Source organism: Dryobates pubescens, chromosome 4 (assembly GCF_014839835.1).
Source record: "Dryobates pubescens isolate bDryPub1 chromosome 4, bDryPub1.pri, whole genome shotgun sequence".
NCBI classification, from domain to species: domain Eukaryota; kingdom Metazoa; phylum Chordata; class Aves; order Piciformes; family Picidae; genus Dryobates; species Dryobates pubescens.
In genome coordinates, this window is record NC_071615.1 from 16,017,360 (window position 1) to 16,038,596 (window position 21,237).

The 21,237-nt window shown below is 40.1% G+C and overlaps 1 protein-coding gene across 21 annotated transcripts in view; it reads right to left on the reverse strand.

The window, feature by feature from the left end:
* RBFOX1 (RNA binding fox-1 homolog 1) overlaps positions 1-21,237 on the reverse strand; it is an 840,672-nt gene that overhangs the window by 700,498 nt on the left and 118,937 nt on the right. For 18 of the 21 annotated variants that reach the window (XM_054180641.1, XM_054180669.1, XM_054180686.1 and 15 more), the window contains one exon: positions 1,105-1,167. The exons of the other annotated variants lie outside the window; for them this stretch is intronic. In XM_054180641.1, coding sequence (XP_054036616.1) covers positions 1,105-1,167 — 63 coding nt within the window. Of the gene's footprint in view, positions 1-1,104; positions 1,168-21,237 lie in introns of those variants that run through there. 21 annotated transcript variants of the gene reach the window in all.

The following is a 21,237-nucleotide window of genomic DNA, read 5'->3' on the forward strand; positions in this document are numbered from 1 at the left end:
ATAACAAGAAGCATGCTGAGCACTACAGAATTGATTTAAATCTGTCCTCAAGATGAACACGATTTTGTTTTTCACCCTGTAAGCCAGGTAGGCTTTTTGAAATAATGAATTGTTTTTCAAAACCATTAAGAGGAAGATTGTGTTCATTCTAACATGTCTCATTTTTTCAGTGACACCAACTTTGTGCGCAGGGACACAACTCAACTGCTAATATTAATACATTGGGGGAAAAAAACAGCAAGCCAAGTCCTTTATTTTGTCAATACACATTGTGCAACTTCTTCACTTCCTACACACACACCAAAGTGTATTTGCAAATGTACATAAAACACATTCAGCGAACCCCACACAGAACAAGCCAAGCTTACTGCCCCATACAAAATGTTAGGGCACTGTAGTTTATTTTAAGCAGAGGATTATTAAAAATTGTTGGAGAACTACCAAAGATCACACCTACCACTTAGTTTCTTCTGATACTTCCTTATTTATTACGTAGAAAGTTATATCCTGATTAAAAAGGGCTTAATCAATATTTTTGTGAAGTATGTGTTAAAACAAAAAACTTTACAAGAAAAAGATGCATTCCAAGTGTGAAAGAGCAACAAACAGTTTGGATGTGAAAGTCTCTTCCCAAGAAGGAAAAAAAGTGAAAAATGAATCACCACAAATACTTGTCCTCATGTCCTATAATCTTAGGGAATAACAGGAAGTAAGCTCAAATCTGGGCATCGTGGGTTCATTTAAAAAAGAAGGATCAAAACATCCAAAGGTGTTCTAGGGGAAAAAAGTCTCCATGACTAGTGTATATATAAAGTAATTTCTTTCCTATGGACTCAATCAAAGCTAAAACAAATCCAACAATGACCTAACCCTAATGTTTAGAAGGGTTATACAAGAGAACAGCACTTGAACTCATGGCCAGAAAAGGGGGAGATTATTTTCTAAACACGTCATTAGAAAGTTACTGTTCACTGAAGACTAAAAGCACCAGCCTGGCAAGTTGTGAAGTCCAAACTATTTCTGTATTTGTTATGGCAGCACGACAGAGATTTCAGTCAAGTTCTAAAGGAAAGTAAAACAAACAACAACAATCAGTGCACTTACTGAGAGAAGGCTCTGGTCGTGAAAACAGTAGGTACCACTTGCATGGGGCTTCTGTGTAGTTTCCTAACAAAAGAAAAACACATTTGTACTGTTAATGACAAGATTCAGAGGAGATCACATCTGTGCCCCACACCCACAGAAGGCTAAAGGTAGACTTTAAGGATTAAAAGTATTGTAACAAACCACCACACTGATAATGCACTATTTGGGCTTTCAAAAGAAGGGTTGCATATGTTATTGGGTCATAATGCCATTTTTATTGCAGTACAAAGCCAAACAGCAAAATCTGCTTATTGATTCACAAATACCAGCAAAGATTTTATTATTTATTGAGTAATCATTCCATGGACAGTCAAAACTTCCAGGCAGTTTGCAATTTATTTGAAGCCTAAGCCCTATGTTTGCATTATGAGCTTAACTGCTGAAACAGACATGTCACTACTGTGCCACAGTTCAAAGTTTTCCCCAGTACAGTTTGCCGTTTCAACAGCAACACACAACTATGATTTGCTTGCTGTGTATTTTTTCAGTGGAAACCTTTGAGCAATTTTCCAAAAGAAAAAAGATGGGAAAATAAACAAAAGGGGCAATCCAAAATACATTATGCATGCCCATAGTTGGCAATTACAATAGGTTAACATTCTATGTCATGACACTTTTCCCTACTGATAAGCAGCTAGTAACATGCAATATTTTATGGAATTATTCATTGAATTTTAGAAGTTACAGCAAGCTCAGCCATGTCTTTCACAACAGATTTTCCCTACATGCATTTTTCATTTCTGTGTGCAAGAGGCAAACAGGGACCATCTCTAGGAGATCATCTATCAAAGTAAGATCTAACTCTACAACTGAAGCTCCTAGCAGGAGCTGCAACTGTCTTACCAACAAAAAGGCCCATGTTAATCAGTTTCTGAGATGAAGACACAAGGGTTTTTTTGTTTATGAAATAAAATAAACCATATACAGGTCAAATACTATGGAAAAGACATCTCACATGAGAACCTCTACATGCACATAATCTGCAGATAATCACAGAATCACCAAGGTTGGAAGAGACCTCAAAGATCATCAAGTCCAACCTCTCACCACAGACCTCATGACTAGACCATGGCACCAAGTGCCACGTCCAATCCCCTCTTGAATACCTCCAGGGATGGTGATTCCACCACCTCCCTGGGCAGCACATTCCAATGGTGAATGACTCTCTCAGTGAAGAACTTTCTCCTCACCTCCAGCCTAAACTTCCCCTGACACAGCTTGGGACTGTGTCCCCTTGTTCTGGTGCTGGTTGCTAGAGAGAAGAAACCAACTCCCTCATGGCTACAACCACCCTTCAGGGAGTTGTAGACAGCAATAAGGTCTCCCCTGAGCCTCCTCTTCTCCAGGCTAAGCAACCCCAGCTCCCTCAGCCTCTCCTCACAGGGCTGTGCTCAAGGCCTCTCCCCCAGCCTTGTTGCCCTTCTCTGGGCACATTCAAGTGTCTCAATGTCCTTCTTAAACTGAGGGGCCCAGAAATGGACACAGGACTCAAGGTGTGGCCTAACCAATGCAGAGTCCAGGGGCACAATGACTTCCCTGCTCCTGCTGGCCACACTATTCCTAATGCAGGCCAGGATGCCATTGGCCCTCTTGGCCACCTGGGCACACTGCTGGCTCATGTTTAGGCAGCTGTCAAGCAGCACCCCCAGGTCCCTCTCTGTTTGGCAGATCTCAGCCACTCTGACCCTAGCCTGTAGCTCTGCATGGGGTTGTTGTGGCCAAAGTGCAGCACCCAGCACTTGGATTTGTTGAATGCCATCCTGTTGCACTCTGCCCATCTGTCCAGTCATAGAATAAACCAGGTTGGAAGAGACCTTCAAGATCACCGCGTCCAACCCATCAACCAATCCAACACCACCCAAACAACTAACCCACGGCACCAAGCACCCCATCAAGTCTCCTCCTGAAAACCTCCAGTGATGGCGACTCCACCACCTCCCCAGGCAGCCCATTCCAATGGGCAATCACTCTTTCTGTATAGAACTTTTTCCTAACATCTAGCCTGAACCTCCCGTGGCGCAGCCTGAGACTGTGTCGGTCGAACTCCCTCTGCAGAGCTCTTCTGCCCTCTAACAGATCAACATCTGCTCCTAACTTGGTGTCATCTGCAAATTTGCTGATGACTGACTCAATCCCCTCATCCAGATCATCAATGAAGATATTAAAGAGGGTGGGAACCAGCACAGATCCCTGGGGGACACCACTAGTGACTGGCTGTCAGCTGGATGTGGCACCACTCACCAGCACTCTCTGGGCTCGGCCCTCCAGGCAGTTCCTAACCCAGTACAAAGTGTTACTGTCCAATCTTTAAGTCATTCAGCAATCTAAGCATGACACGTGAAGAGAGGATTTCCACTAACCAAAAAGCAGTCTGTTTTCTCTGAGAAAAGGAAAAGTTGAGTCAAAGAGAAGTCCTGCTAAGCATGCATGTATAAGTCTGACAAAGAAGATAATTTCTTCAAGATTCACTTTAAAAATGGAAAAGTTGTGCTTTCAGGTGAAAGTTTTAGGTGCATAAACAAGTACCGAGAATACCCTGGTGTCTTCTCCCTCAGGGCAGTCAGCTCTGGCAGCCCAAACAAGGAGAGGTTATCCTGCAGGGTCACTGACAAACACAGCCCCAGGCCAGTTAGGCTTCATAAACAGTTACCACACCTTGGCATCCCAAGAGTATACCAGCCATTATGTGATTTTTGCATAGAAGCAGACCCCTTAAGCATCATGTTAGATGAAAAACAAACAAACAAACCAACAAAATAAAAACTCCAAAGCAACAATAAAAAATTACTACTAATCCATTACTAAGCCTGGCTTAACACTTAGTGCTTCACACCTTCATCAAAATCCTACGTATAAATTTATCTAATCTGCTACTTTTTATTTTAATTCTGTTCTAAAAATGCAATTAAACAATGATATCTGTTGCTGCAAGTTAAAAGTCATTCCCTTTAGATAACAGCCAAACACAACAGCAGTGAGTTTTGCCATCATTAGACTCCTAACCATATTACTTCTATTTTGAGCCTTTTTTGTTTGGTCTCAGTTTAATTTCCTGTCAGACTTACAAGAGATTTCTAATGTTTGGGCTGTAGGATATGCTCTGATTAAAAATAATCTTCCCAATTACTGCCTGGCATGGGTCTGCTGCCACATGCACTCTGCCACTGGCTTCTGAATTTCTGTCAGCAGTAATTGTGTCTGTAGCTTCTAACTGTAAATGAAAACCCAGGGGGCATATTTGGGTTCCAGTTTCCTTTGCCTAGCCATATCTTTTAATTTGCACTGTCTGTCAAAAGGAGATGTTCGTAGGCACTAAAAGGCAATCCTCAGAACATCAGAGGAAAGGAGAAAAGAAATGCAACTGGAATGTGATAAACTATATTCGATATTTACGCTAGCACACTCGACTTAAGAGAACTCATGGCACTGATTAGCCTTGGAAGAGGCAGACTGAACCCATTTACTGAGCATTTCTAGCTGCACCTTTTTTATCATCAATTATAATCAGAATTCTTGAGCAAGTATTATCTTTTTGGAATGTGACTGGTTTAATGAATATCTGCCAGAACAGGGTTTCTCACAACAATGGAAACAAAAGTAAATTCTCAGGCTCTAGCCCCTGGCCTAAACAATACCATGGGTTTACCCATTTCCAGCCTCAGACATGGGTAATAGATAACCTGACTCCTGGGCTAACTCCTAGACCTACAAGACATCTTCTCTCCAGTCTGCCTTTTAGTTTTGTTTCTTGTGTGAGTTTTAGTCCTACATTGTCACCTTGTCTCCATCCTCTCTCGGTCCCAATGAACTGCTGCTCCACAACTTAGTCAACTTATGTTTTTCCACTGCTATGCACCAAAACCACCTTCCATCCGTTACTGTGACTGTGTGCACGCTTGGCTGATGAGTGAAGTCTTCAATATCTTCAAGTTTTTGAGAGAAGCCATCAAACTGTCTGCACTTTGCCAAATTACCAAGCCCCTCTGCAGCACTAGTGCTGCAATTACAAATACCACCAATTGCTGTCAAAACATTTCTTTGTAAGAATGACCACAGGTTTTATCATGGCCTAATATAATTTATTTCTGTTGCTTTCTTGGAACACCTCTTACTTTCATTTCATGCTACTACAAACAATAGCAAAATGTGTATCTTCTCCCACAGTAAACCTGATGAAACTGCCCAAAAGCCTGAGCAGTGTCATTACATATATTGCATTACTGCACCTATCAGACGTCCAGAAGTCACAGATCAAAAAGGGGAAAAACAACACAAACATCTCTAATACTGGCAGTAACATCAAAGATCCTGTAAATGTTGTTGGCTTTGTTTTGCTTTGGAACATGTGAGTGTCTGGTTTTGTTTTGTTTTTATTTTGCTTTTTTTGCTGGGTGGGTGGGGTTTGGGTTGGGTTTTTTTGTTAGGTGGGTGCATGGGAGGGTTTTTTGGGAGGTTTTGGTTGGTTGGTTGTTGACAGATAATGGAGAGGGATTACTGCAGTAAAAACAGAATGATGAGAATTATGTTTGTAGAATGGTCTGGGTTGAAAGTGACCTCCAAAGGTCATCTAGTCCAACACCCTTGGCACTAAGCAGGGGCATCATCCATTAGATCAGGCTGCCCAGAGCCTTGTTGAGCCTCACCTTGAATATCTCCAGGGATGGGGCCCCAACCACCCCCCCGGGCTATCTAAAGGCACTCTTGGTAACATAAGGCTGCTACACCAAACACACAGCCATGGCTTTATCTGTTCCTAATGTAAAAAACACACAGAGGTAAAATTGACTGCCTGTGCAACAAGAACAAAAATAAACCTTGTTGGAAAATTATTTAAGATTAATGAAGAAAGTTGCACACACTGACAAAAAGCAATAAAAACTGGATTCTTTTAAAATATTTTCAAAAGCAGTTCCAGAAAAAAACAACCAAACCCCACTCAAAAAAACCAAAACAAAAACCAAACCAACAAACAAACAAAAAACCACAACACAACAACAAATCGACCACCAAAAAAACCCAACAAACCAATCCTCTACATTGTATTTAGGCTTGTTTAATCATCTAAAGGTCTTGAACAGCTTTCAAAGATCCCTTAAAGGAGAATTTTTCCAAACTGGCTGCAAAGACACCTCACCAAAAACACATGAGCCTACCACCCTGGCAAACCCAGCTCCCTACTCAGGACTGGAAGTGTCAGAGTCCCAGGGACCACGTTTATGTTACTCCCATAGCAAATCTGTTACTAACAAGTAACAGCTTTAGCCCTTTTCTTCACTATTTGTTTGTTTCTCCTCCCTATTCTGCACTAGAGACTGTTCAAGCAAAGTTCTTGAGCAGGTAGGACCCTTCCACAAACTTGAACAAGCTGGCTCACCAGCCTAACCACAGCCACACATTCATAGACCCACTAGAGTACAAAAGGTCATTTACGGCAGACACCAGTGAACAAGGCATTCGAAGGAGATGCAGAAAAAACTACCCAAGCAGTTTGGAAAAGGCTTAACTGCTATCAACTGCAGCTCTGAGAAATCCTTCTATCAGTTCCAGTGGTGAGCCTTCAGCACTGAATGCCCTGATACTGACAAAGCCAAAAAACCAAGGCTTCTTTTCTTTAAAAAAGGAAGAACATTGTGCTTTCACTTTGCATTTTAAACTAATGGTTCTCTCATCAATCACAGGTCAAGAAATGAATCACACCTATGCAATGCAGTTCTAAGGGCATTTCAGATGCAGAGAAAAGAACAATATTTGCCCCTCTTTTTTCCTTTATTTTTTAATGAAATGTTGGACATTCCTTAAGAAATGCCATCTAATGTAAATAAAGAGAAGGGAAAACAGAGTTACCAGAAGGAAAAAAAAAAAGGGTGTTTTGTGATCTATGACATGATTGTTCTTACAGAAACAGCTTATCTATATGCTACATCTATTATCATGACTAGGAAAATGTAACACACAAAGCAATGCAGCACCATGCAGTAGTTATGAGTACCAATAGAAGAACTAGTTAGACGGTACAGCACATTGCACTGACTGAAGCATGTTCTTGGTGTAGAAAGGAAGAAAGAAGTAATAATCTAATTTGGGTAGCCTCTCCAGATTTTCTGATCCATGTGAATAGAATAGAATAGAATAGAATAGAATAGAATAGAATAGAATAGAATAGACCAGACCAGGTTGGAAGATACCTTCAAGATCATCATGTCCAACCTATCATCCAACACCACCTAATCAACTAAACCATGCAACCAAGCACCCCAGCAAGTCTCCTGAACACCTCCAGTGATGGCGACTCCACCACCTCCTCAGGCAGCCCATTCCAATGGGCAATCACTCTCTCTGGGTAGAACTTCCTCCTAACCTCCAGCCTAAACCTCCCCATGCACAGCCTGAGACTGTGTCCTCTTGTTCTGGTGCTGGTTGCTGGGAGAAGAGACCAACCCCTGCCTGTCTACAACCTCCCTTAAGGTAGTTGTAGAGAGCAGTAAGGTCACCCCCGAGTCTCCTCTTCTCCAGGCTAATCAACCCCAGCTCCCTCAGTCTCTCCTCATAGGGCTTGTGTTCCAAGCCACTCACCAACTTTGTTGCCCTTCTCTGATTGACACCATGCAAAATACAAGCCTCCTTTGGCACACTGGAGGTGGGGTGCAATGGGTTAACTGACAGTCACCAGTCTTCAGGGTAAAACATGGCAAACAGCAAAATAAATCTTCTATGCTTGTAGGTTTAGTCATGGCAGGTGTAAGGATCACAGCTGATTTTAAAGAACTGAGGGTTTATTTTACATCAAACAGGAGAACTTTGGAAAGAACTATCTGTTGTTGTTTCAAAATGAGTGTAACTGATGATGGCTGCAAAAGGTAAAGTCATTGTATAGAGAACCACACTGTAGTTCAAACACTCACCTCTGGTCAGAAAATAATCAAGTCGTAACCATAGCTGTGCCAAGGAAAAACAGCGTATTCCCCCCCCCAAGAAACACCCTATAAAACATTTCTGCCTGTGCAAATCAAGTTGTGATTTTCACAGTAGGAAAAAGCACCAAAAAGCACCAGCAAAAATGCTGTAACCTACAGCCCAGGCAACCAGAGCAAATCTTTGCAGGACCATTTGCCCTACATTTGCAATTTGTAAACAAAAAAAACCCAACCCAACTCTGTGGTTCAGTTTGGTTTTTTGTTGATGTACTTTGCAACATCCAAGTAGAAAAAGGAGTGGATTTGTAAGCATCACACGTTTTCCTCCACATTTCTGAATGACCAGTTCCACATGCATTTCTCTTCAGCTGTAACCTTTCCTAGTGTACTAGGGAAATCACAAACTGCAGGTACCGGTACCTTCTCCATCACTCACAGCATCAGGAGCTTCACACCAGTAAGCTGACACATGTGAAATAAGACCACTTATCAATGAAGAGAGAGGTCAAAGGCTTCTAAGGTTGGAACAGGAACCTGCTGGCTGCTGCAAATCTCTCACCAGTGCATTTGAGCCTGACACTTAATATTCAAGCTGAATTGCAAGCTATGTACCCAAGGATAAAGCTCAGTAATAATAAAGATTCACAGCCTGACAGGCTCAGCATACCAATTCTCAGTGCAGAGCTCATTCTGAACAGTTTTTTTTTTAATCTCAACAAGAATCAAGACTTCTTTTTTTTTTTTTTTTAAATAAACAACAGTACTTCAGAGTGAAAGAATGGGCTAAGAAAACAAAACATTATTTGATATTTCGATATGGGTGAAGAGGTACACATTACAGTGTAGGCAGAATAACAAGGCAAAGGCTGCAGCCACAAACAGATGCAGCAGCACATCAAATAAGGTAGCCATTTTGGTTTTGAAGGGCCAAATCCTTTGAAACAGAAATCCACTCCTTTAAAGCAGGGAAGATTTTGCTCAAACTTCAGACCATTTGTGGCAGGTATTGAGCCCATGGGCTGTGAAAGCTAAAATCGCTGGAATGGATCTAAAACCTCAGTAGGTATTACCCTAACACTGGACCAACACTGGGTCACCAGCATGTGGCAATTGCTAAGAGCCTTTCCAAAGCTACAGACTGTATTAATTTTCTGCCCATCACACAGAACAGGCTTCTAGGCAGCATTTTTACTTCCTTTTAGTATTTTATCTCTCAGTCCTGCTCCTCTTTTTTTTATCCACCATTGCTCAGTTCACAGCAAAACATTAACTGTTTATTTTACAGTGACACTGAAGTCATGGTCTAGTCATTTTTCCCTGTTACTGTTTCTTTTACATTACAACAACCTGGCAACTTCTTCCTTTTGTTTTGTTTTTTTGGTGGGTGTTTAATGTAAATATTTATGTATGTAGGAGGAAGTTTGAAGTTAATGAAATTATAATTACATGACTAATATTCTTTACCCTGAAAATACTGTTACTAAACATTACCTCCACTTAGAACCTTTTGCTTTTCTTTTTGCTTTGAACACCTACATTTCTATTACTGAATCTACCCCTTTAAAATCACATTGCATCCAGCTCAACTACATCTCACTAAATCACCTTGTTAGTCATACTTTGATTCATTTCATTTCATTGCCTTTCATATTTAAATTATTCCATTTCTTTTCCTACTCCCCATATTACCTTTGAAAATGACAAGTCTCACTTTGTGCAGATTCTTCAGGCTGCAACCTTACACAACTCCCATTATTAACACTTCAGCATTTTCCCTGCACGTTTGCACCTTTTCCCGGAGAACTGCCTTTCAAAACAATCCTGAATGCACACATTTAATCCCACCTTTTTGTTTCGTTTACATCCCTATACATCAAGGCAACCAGCACTACAAGAAGCCAAATTATGTGTTTTGCATCATAAAGACAGGGATGGATGGTCGAGCATTTACAGCCTACTGCTCTACCTGCCTGGAACTGCCTGACTCCATCCACCAGCCCACGTAGCTCAGGAGCAGAGGGTTTGCTGGACACAAGTTACAAAGGATCACAGTACAGCACAATTTGGTTTGTACAATATGCTGCCATAATAAAAATGTAACTACTTTCAGTACGGGGAAGGGGTGAGGATGCAGTCTGAATCTCAGATATGATTATTACAGTACAAACCACTACATTCTTATTCTCTCCTTGGCTAAAGCTACATTTCTCAGGAGTTCCACTTCTCAAAATAAATATTTAACTGAAGCAACAGCTTCTCTACTCCCATAAGAAAAACAGTAGTTCTCTTCTCTGTAAATTTCTTGATTTAGCATATGGGAAAGAATAGGATAGGATAGGATAGGATAGGATAGGATAGGATAGGATAGGATAGGATAGGATAGGATAGGATAGGATAGGATAGGATAGGATAGGATAGGATAGGATAGGATAGACCAGACCAGTCCAGTCCAGACCAGGTTGGAAGAGACCTTCAAGATCATCGTGTCCAACCCATCATCCAACACCATCTAATCAACTAAACCATGGCACCAAGCACCCCACCCAGTCTCCTCCTAAACACCTCCAATGACGGCGACTCCACCACCTCCCCGGGCAGCACATTCCAATGGCCAATAACTCTATGAAGAATTTCTTCCTAACATCCAGTCTAAACCTCCTCTGGCGCAGCTTGAGACTGTGTCCTCTTGTTCTGGTGCTGGTTGCCTGGGAGAAGACAGCCCCCACCTGTCTACAACCTCCCTTCAGGTAGTTGTAGAAAGCAATAAGGTCTCCCCTGAGCCTCCTCTTCTCCAGGCTAAGCAACCCCAGCTCCCTCAGCCTCTCCTCATAAGGCTTGTTCTCCAAACCTCTCACCAGCTTTGTTCATCATCTCCAAAGAAAAAAAAACCCGCATTAGCAGTTGTCCTTAGGTAATGCAGATAGGAAAGTGCCCTAATGCGAGCTCACACTGAGGATGAGGTCATTGAAACTGTTCTAAAACCACAACGCTTCTCCAAACTGCTCTCCATGCTGCTTCAATACAAGTATCAGAACAATCACTACTGCCACAACTCTTGTTTGTTTAATGCACTGCCCAGTACCAGTAACTTATAGAAGACAGAATCTTCTCAAAATGAGTTTATCTTCCTCAAAAGCTGCTCTGTTGTTCTTTGGTTTCTGGACCTAAGAGCAATTAATCCAGTGGTGCTGGGAAGATGCCCTTGCTTCAGCTACTGACCCCCTCCTGTGGGAACAGGGAGGCAGAGCCATGGAAGTGACCACATCAAAAGCTGCTGTTTGCTGGGTACCTGTCACAGCTTCCAGATGAGTCACCAAGTGCCCTACAGTATTTACCAACTCCAATGGTTAAATTATTATCTAAATTACAACACAAAAATTATGCTACCAAGAACTGATTCAAAATAGCTGTCATGCTGGCTAAAAGCAGCAAATCACAGCCTGAGTCACCAAACCTTCTGTGGAATATCCAAATTCTGCCTGGATGCAGTGTAATGTCTTCACCTTTTATAGGGGTTACAAATGGACTAAGAAAGAACTATGAGATAATGCTAGCACCAACAGAATTTTACCAAGTCAAATTAAAAATGGCTATTGCAATGTCTTGGTACTGAAACCAATGACCTTGAAAGCATCAGATACTAGTTGGTTGGTTTTGTTAAATCTTACCTTCCCTTTAAATCTTATCCTGTAACATTTTGGAAGTTGTTTTGGGTTTTTTAATTTTAAAACAAGATAAAGATCTAGCCTACTAAGCCAAAATATAACCATTTTCTTTTTTTCAAAACTACAGCACAATAGTTTGGAGCCTGAAAAATATGTGCAGGAAAGAATGATTCAAATCTGATATCCACAACTTTCAGAGAATTGATAAAAAGTCTTTGTGCTGTCTTTGTCTTGTTTGAATATCAAAGCCCTTCTGGGTATCACTTAGATCTACCCATCATAATTCAGCTTCTTGTGAATAATTCAAGATATTATGCTTTAACTTCTATCAGCAATTCCCTTGAAGAGAAGCCATAAGTAAGCACTTATCATAAGCTATAGCATAAATCCATATAATTAATATTTTGATGTACTTTACCTGTCTTACTGTTTGCTCTTGTGATATTAAGTTGGTAGTAAATAAATAATATACTCCAACAACTTGTTGCCCTACTTTTCAAAGATGCGCCAATTATTTTGATTACTTTATTTGATTTATTGTTGTATCTTTACTGGAGTTACTTATTCTCTTAATGTGCTATCAATGTAATTAGCTGTTTCTTTGTTGGAAACATTTTTTAATCAAGCCAGCATTTTTATTGCAGAAGGAATGCACCACTTGTACTTCCTAGGAATCAAAATACCCTTTTAATGGTATGACAGCAGCATGCTTCATCTTTGCTCATTTTCCTTGCAACACTGAAGCAAAGCAGAGATGATGTGCTATTATTCAAGCGCAAGAAAAAATAGTAGCGCTCCACTAACAAGTGTCAGAGGTGAATAAAGGCTTACAAAATGACAGGGAAAAAACTCAAATATGCCTTCATTTTTCAAACCGGAGTTCGGAAGGCCAGTGCCCATGTGATTAGAAGGTAGATCCTAAGATTACAAGACTCTGAAATGAAAACAAGCAAAACTGAAGAAAAACTGATGTCAGATTTTCTTATTTGCTACTACAGAAGAATTTCTCTTAAAAAACTACTTCATGAAATGACCAAAGATCTTGGGGTAGAAACACGAGGAATTGCCACGTCAGCCTGTGCTCTTCAAATGAACTTCATTTCTGCTGACTGCAGCATAGTGTACTGCTGTGCTAAAAGAGTTTTGCATGTCTGCACTCCAGACTCATAGATAGCACACTTCAGGTAAACAGGGGTGGAGACAAGATACAAAAACAAAACAAAAAACCACCAACAAAACCAACCCAGTACAATTGCTGAAAACTGAGAGAAAATTAACTTGTTTACATCGCTTTCCCTCAATCATTGCCATTCATGAAGGGTATCAGCTTTGACTATTAATTAGAGGGCATCTGTTTCTCACACACTGGCAGGCTACCAGTGAACATTAGCAGCATTAAGTGTTGGTACAGGTGTGGAACGATTGCAAATTCATTTTGGAACTACTCCCCTACCATACTGATACAGGAGATAATTTACACAGAACTAGCTGTCTCAAGCACAACTTCACTACAAACATAGTAGTGGAAAAGAGAGGGAAAAAATCCCATTACACAACACTGACAAACCAGTCACTTCTGCAGCACTCAAGGTAAATGTTGTATATGTAAGACTGGTAACTTTGAATTATATTTTCTTGTATCTTCATCTTATTTTACAATATTTCTTTTGTATAACAAGCATGACAGGGGGGGAAAAAAATCAGGATCTGTTCTGCATTTGTCAGAAGAAATCTGCATGAGCTTCTGCTGAGCACTGGGGGAGCAGCTCCTGTGGTCCCAGTGTATCTGGACCTAGAGGGGAGAAAACTGGAAGAACCAAAACTGAAACTTGGAAAGTTTCAGTGCAGGGTATCAGTGACAGCTTATTCTGAAACCCTCTACTTTTCAAACACTACAGGAGTTTTTAAAATCTAGCTAGGTGGGAGATGTTTCTGCATCTCCATTCTAATTGCTTAGAGAAAAGCCGTTCTAAGAAACAGCATTCAGTTGCACGTTCTAAATCTACCACATTTATCAGCCCTGTAAAGAAAGGTGTGGCAGCAGCACCCTGCAAACAGCCTGAAGCTGTGGAGACAGAATTTTTCAGCAGAATGAGAGATGGCAAGTGAGACAGGATCTCTGTTCCAGAAATAAGTAAACACTGGTTTCTCTGAGCTTAACGGTACCTCTAATTCATGCCTCTGGGAAACAAAGTAACAATCTAAATGGAAGTTCACTACCCGTTCTTCAAAAAAACACAACCCACAACAAAAAGCAAGCAAACAAACAAACACCACCACACCCTGATCCAGGCCTTCAAAAAAATCATTCACCATCATTCTCACCAAGGCAGACTTAATATGCAAGCAACAGCTACAGATTGCAGAACACACACATGGCTGTTTTCAGACTCTACAGAATTTACTCAGCCAGTACTTCCAATGCAAAAAAAATACACCTCTTGTGTACTAAGCCACCACGAAAGGAGAATATGGCTGATGGAGTCAGGTCATCTGACATTACACTGCTAAATAAACTGAAAATAAAACATTTCAATTCAATAAAAATTCTCAATGAAGAAAGCCAAAGGCAAAACTACCTGCAGTACTCTTCTTACCAATTCTCTCAGACATATTTCAACAAGAAAATCCAGTTTAATAGCTGTTAAATACCAGCAAGAGCTACAAAATCCAAAGGCTACAGTGAAAATCATTGCTAAAATGACTGTGGGAAGGCATCGACAAAGCCACCTAGACAGTCTCTGAGGAAAAAGAGTAAACTAGAAAACTACAGACTAGGTAGGAGGGGTGTTGTTATATTTTAAAACATGTACCTTACAAATGGACAGGATAATAAGTCTTGGAATGTGAATTCTGAATATATGTTGTCTGCTGGAGGTTGTCCTTTTACTTCATGGCAAAGTATCTTGCCATGTCAGCATGTATGTTGTGGGAGTAGTTTGCATAATGACACGTGCCCTGCCAGGGAGAAATCTTGGGGATTTTCTGCAGTGGCAGGCAACTTTGCTTGAACACAGTGCCTAAATGCCCACCCAATTAGAGTGTTTATCAATTCTTGCATGACTCTTAATGCTTTTTGTGACTTCCAATTTACTTGTGAAACTGCTCTGTATACAAATTTTACCTTTAACATTAGAGCATCGTTCCAAAAGCCTGGCGTTTCTCACTAGGTGTATCAGTACTTCATCAGTGTCAGACAGCACCCTTCTATTTAGGGCACAAATGACAATAAAGCAAACATTTCCTTACAAGTGTGCAAAATGTCACCCTGATGACAACATAATCACAATAGAATTCTCTAGTGCCTGAAACTCATGCAAGTATATCCATATATCAAGTTTTAAACATTCTAGAATACCTATAAATATTCTGAGAGTCTAATGAAGATAATACTGTAACAGTACAAGTGAAAGGTGGTGTAAAAATCAATTTTCTTTCACCTCAGATGATTTATATTCCTTCCTAAACTAATGAATTTCACACTAAGAAATTGGCTAATAAACTTCAGAGTACCCACACAGTACAAAGGTTTTTTCCTTAATCCAGACAGAGACAATACTAAACCAATAGTAAAACAGCACTTTGGGATTACTCTTCCTCTCCAGCATTCAGTGGGTATCAGAAGAATGAGCTTCTACTAAATAAATTGGGAGAGATTTGGGAGTCTCCAAGATTTGGTGGCCCAGAATCAGTACTAGCATTTTGTGGTCTCAGGGAATACAGATATTAACATGGCTAAAGTCCAGACATCATCAGACAGGTGAGCAACCTTCCACTTTAGTGTTGTTCTGAGAACAAAAGTCAAAAACCACTTCTTATAATATAATTTGCTTTAGTATTTCTCAACTTTAAATGGCTTTCTGAACAATATGCTCCTCAAGAACCTTCCACAGTCCATTTGTAACTCCTTGCTGGCTTCCAACATCAGTAGAACAAGCTATCAAACCAGTCACAGACTGTATCAAAACCGTTTCACACCTTTTAAATGCATCTTTATCAAGCTTCCAAATAAGGCTTCAAGTAATTTTGGCAAACTACTGCACCACATTCCCCCTACATCCAAGTCTTGTGTTCTGTATATAAATCACTGCTCACAATATCTGCTTTACAATCAAGATTTCATTTTCTATTTCTCTCCACTAATACCTTTGTCAATGTTTGTTTGTTTTCCTTCCAGAGATACCCACAAAAATTCTGTACCAGAATTAAATTCATTTCCTAATCATGGTGTGTGGTTTTGCTGAGATGTCAGCAAATTTGCAAACAAAAATGCAAGTCTCAGAATAGTCAAGCCAGATGGTCTGATGGGGAAGCCATCTCTGAAGAACACAGACTTCAACAGAAGCTCTTTGCCAACCAAACAGAGTAAGATATTTCACTGCTTTCTGTTGATTTAAGGTCTATGACACTGCAGCTGTCACGATGAAGGGTAGACAGAAAAGGCAGGGTAATGACTATGAAAATGCACTAAACCATACAAGTTTTATAAAGTATTCACTTGGCATCTGTCTTCTTTAACATGTCTCTGTATTATAGAAGCTAATTCTCTCCCTCCTCACTCTTTAGAGAGATATGAAGTTTAATGTACTGTCTGGTACTTACCAATCAGATTTTGTCAGCTTTTGTACTGAATGGCATCTCCTTCTCCTATTGACTTTCACAGAACTATTCACAGCGTAAATTATTGCTTCATTCTCAGTGATGACAGCCCCATGTACTACCTGAGAGCACTGAGCTCAAGAACTAGGTGTTGTCAGGCAAATCACCTTGATGACACATAAATCCTCACTACTGTCACAAGAGGCACTTGCACTTTCTGCCTGCTCTGCTTCAGCTGCTAGTACTTACACACACACAGACACTCACACACATCTGCCGGGGGTGAAAAAGATTATTTGTAGGTTGATCTCTTCCTGGGGCAGGGGCAGCAAGGGTGTACTCTCATAGTTCCCTGATTCATTTCTTCAGGGAAGCCTTAGGAATGAGCTACCCATGGTGGGGTGGTTCTGGCACCAGTCCAAGCATCACATGTCCGAGTAAAAGCATCAGGTAGCCACTGGCCTACTCAGCACAATAAAACAAAAGTAAACAATGACTATATATTAACCTCTGCAGCACTGGGTAATTTTATAACCATTAGTCAGGTGCAATTGCTGCTTATTCAGATATGTTGCTGAGTGGATGCTCCCTGTTACAAAAGAAACTGGATCAGCACCAAAATCAATGGCTCTCCACTTTTAAATGAGAATGGATGAAGCACTATTTAATTTCTAGTGCTGAAAAGGACATGGCTTACAGTGGGATTGCAGCTGATTTAGCTTAGCTTTTGTACAATAGGACAAGTTTCTTGCTTCATATATCACATTTCATTTGTGCTCAACTTGACATTCAGTGTTCAGTTTTTCTCTTCAGACTATTTATACTAATATTTCACATCATCCTATCAAAAATAATAGAGAGTTTTTAGGAAAATGTCTCAGAAATGCAAGTTGACCCTCTCAATAGTCTGAAGGTGTGTGTACGTACACATACATACACAAAAGCGTATCTGCAGGGCCTCTAGGCCATTTTGCAGCACTGACCCACCTAGAAAGTGCTCTGATTTATGTACTATTTGTAGTCTCACAGTTGCAGAGTAAAAATAGTTTTTATATTTTCTCCTTAACTCCTCTTTCAATGTTTGCTTGTTACGAGACATGTTTTCCCTCTACAACACCAGCCAACAATACTGAAAGGCTGGAATAAAAGCTTGCACACTAACATACAGGTACCATGTGTCTGTGTATTAGCCAAAACAAATAACTGAACAGAAACTTTTACTCATTCCCAAATTATCCATCCTGTCCACTGGAGAAGTATCCTCCAGATACAGCCCTGCCCCCTTCAGGTAAAGCCTTATAGGAAGCTGAGCAGTCTGGTTCTGCTGGCTGAGGCTACAGGAAGTCAGGCAAAAAGATATCCAGAAAACTGAAAACCAAATACCAAGGATGCCCTGTAAAAATTGTTTGATTCTCAAACAAATCTTCCCTCAGAGTAACAAGACATTGTAACACATTATTAAAATGTACAAGATCATATCATCTAACTGAAACTGCATTGAATCAAGTCCACCTGAGTGCAGTTTCACTGTTAAAGACAGCTATACTAGCACCTAATTTGGTCCAGTATGTTGCATTATTTAGCACAGAACTGAATTATCTGACCACGTACATATTCTATTAACAGAAGGAATATGCACATGAGAGCTGCTGGCTGACACAGCTCCAAACAAAATTCCCCTCCACTCTGTAGTGAGAAGCCACATTCCATTCACAAACAGCAGCAATACACCAGTTTTTGCAACACACTGAATGCAAGGTACGATAAGACAACATTTTAAACAAAAAGTTCTGACTCACTTTGTTTATGTATAAACAACCTGAGAGCACACACCAACATTTTAGACCTCTTATCTTTGGGGAAAAAATTCGAGGAAACACAGTTGCATTCTTTATTCAAATGTGAGGAACTGAAATAAAATGGCACAGTCACTGAAGAGGAATAGATTTTAAAATTGGCTGAAACATTTGAATTTCACATCTACTAGCAAGCTGCTCTCCTGGAAATCTTTAAAGATCAACACCAGCATCATTTCAGTGCTAAATTACCCTGTTCCTTCATTTTTCTTCATCAGTTTCAGGTTTTGCGTATTCTGGTTTTTTCCTGACATACTAATGTAGTACTGAAAACACAGTTTAAACTACCTTAAGTAAAGAATATTTTTTCTAAGACATTCCATCTTACACAAGAAATCAGTTTAAATAATGTTACAACCCAAGTAAAATTACAGTTCCTGCAACCAAAACAGCAGTACTTGTCTTCCATTGCAATTTCAGTTGGTTTTGAAATGAATTTCACAGATTTTGCTGATGCAGACACTACCCAGTCTGAAGAAGTTCCATACCAGTGACAGCAGCAGAGATGAAAACTTGTAAACAATGTTAAGTGAGAATCAAGGAGGTTTATTAAGAATGGATGACTTGGATTGTAAAAAGAATCAACCAGAAGAATCCTTTTAACTATCAAAAAAATGGGAGGCGGAAAAATTATCACCATCACGACTATACTACATACACATACATGTAATCTAAGCACAAATTATCTCACCTTTTCAAAGAAAGTAAGTTATCTGCAAAATTGTGACTAAAGTCAATACAAGGATTGTATACAAGTCAATACAAGGATTGCCTGAGAAGATGATACCATTTAAATTACCTAGGTAACACAGACAGACATTTATACAGCAATGCATTTGAGCAGTTCTCTGTCATAACGTCTGTTCAGAATCATCAACTCATACCATGATGTATGTCAGGAGAGACCCATCTGATTCAAACACCCTGCTCACAGCCAGGAACTTAGGGCAGTTGCTTATGGCAAAAAGTCCATGTGACTTTAGAATTGCTCCAAAGATGGAGATACAAAGCTCCCCTGAAACCCTCTTGTGATGTCTCTAATGGCAAAATGTACCTACAGAATGATGCGTGGTCTGTCCTAAGGACCTGTCTTTACACCTCCCCAAGAATTTCATACAATCTTGTCTGGTTTTATCACTCTGAAGTGCTCAGTCATGAATAAAAAAAGAATCTGTGAAATGGATCCAAATAGGTGAAAATACGTAAAATAACCTAAAGTACCAAAATATCCCAGGATTAAATAAGCAAACTGTGTACAGCTTTGGCCTCAAGAACATGCAAAGCATTTGCAGGTTATTTAAATTATATTGTGTAGCAAATCCAATTATAAACAGGAAGCTTTTTGCAGGTAATTCCAGGATTCTAATCCCAGTCTTACCTGACCCTGAGTGAGCTAGCAGTTCACCACTGTGTTTCAACAGAATAAATGGTGTGATATTTCTAAATTATAAAGTACCATTTTTCCTGAGAGAAATGAAAAGCTAAATTTGGCTTATCTTCCTCTAGGAATTATTCAGGATATTAATACAAGCTTGCAAGTGGACTAAATTAGAAATCCCTGTGAGCACGCTCAGTGTTCCACACCTGAAGCAGGCTTGGGGGTTTTTGTTTTGGGGTTTTGTTTTAGTTTGGATTTTTTTGTTCATCCAAATTAATTACTTTACTCCAGTGAGGATCCTTACAGAAGCTGTAGTCAGTGCTTTAAAATACTGGTACTTGATTCGCCATCCTGGAGGTCTGAGGATCACAGTCTTAAGACTGAAAGGAGACACAGAAACCTTCCATGGAATTAAGTGAACAGCTGAAATGTAGGTCACTGGGTCTGCTGAGGTGGCTGTGAGTCGCAGGACATGACAGATCCAGTGACTGCAAGAAGGTGAGCTGCCATATACTGCAGCACAGTTCACACCTGCCTCAGCAGTTTGTGAGTCATCTAATGTAGAAGTCAGGACTTTGAAATGGATATGGGGATGCAAAACACAAGTAACTCATTTTTATTGCCTTCTAGTGAATACCTATGGTATAAAATTTACCAGCTCTACATCTCCCATACTGCTGATCCCTCACTGAGAAATATAAAAATAAAAGCAGAGTTTTGTTACAAAAAGCTACTTCAGAAGGAAAAGAGGGCATCATCCTATACCAACACCTCTTTGTTACAGAATCCCCTTGAAATCTGAATGATAGTCCAAAGGCATTTTCAACTTCAAACAATAAAAACATCCAAGCAATACTTGAGAAGTCCTAGTCACTGTATAATAACTAGTACAAGAATTTAAATGCAAACTATATAAATACAGCTACCTCGGTTTTGAGAAGAAAGGAGAGGAAACAAAGACACCATCAGATTGCGAGAGCCTAGCATTAAACCACAACACCAACATAAACCAGACATACTGACTACAGTTTCTGCTTCCTGTTGTTGAGATGTAACCCAGCTCACACTGAAACATTCTCAGTATGTACAGTCCATGCTAGGGAAGTTACTAAAAACTAATCCACAGTACCTAACTTGAATATTTTATGAGCTTTGAGAATCCCTTCTCTCAAAGACACTTCATAGGTAAAATTGTCTTCATGGTGAAGGACAAAGGACAGACCAAACAAGCTTCTCAAAATTAAATTTTAACGCTAACAAAGCAGCTGACTGCTTTCATTTCTGCCATGGATAGGTGCCATCTGAGAACCAATCTCAGGCTTTTTTCCTCCCAGAAATAACACCTTTATCTCCTGCAGTATTACATTTGTGGGTGAAGCTGTCAATAGCTGCTAGTCTATGAACATTATGAAATCTATTTTGCTCACAGCCCTGTAACTCACGAGAATTATTTTTTGCTGTATTCTCAGTCAGAAGACTGTCAGTATGGAAGAGCTCTCTTCCTGTTAGTGCTGCATACTATGGTGTGGTAGTTTAGGCTGGGTGCCTTCTGCTGCTACCACACAAGATACACCTTTGGTGCCCCGGGTGTCCAGCCCAGTGGGTGGACACAGGAAGCTGCGTATTTCATTTCCATAATGTCCTGCTCCCTATAAATCCATCTGCAAAGTCTTACACTT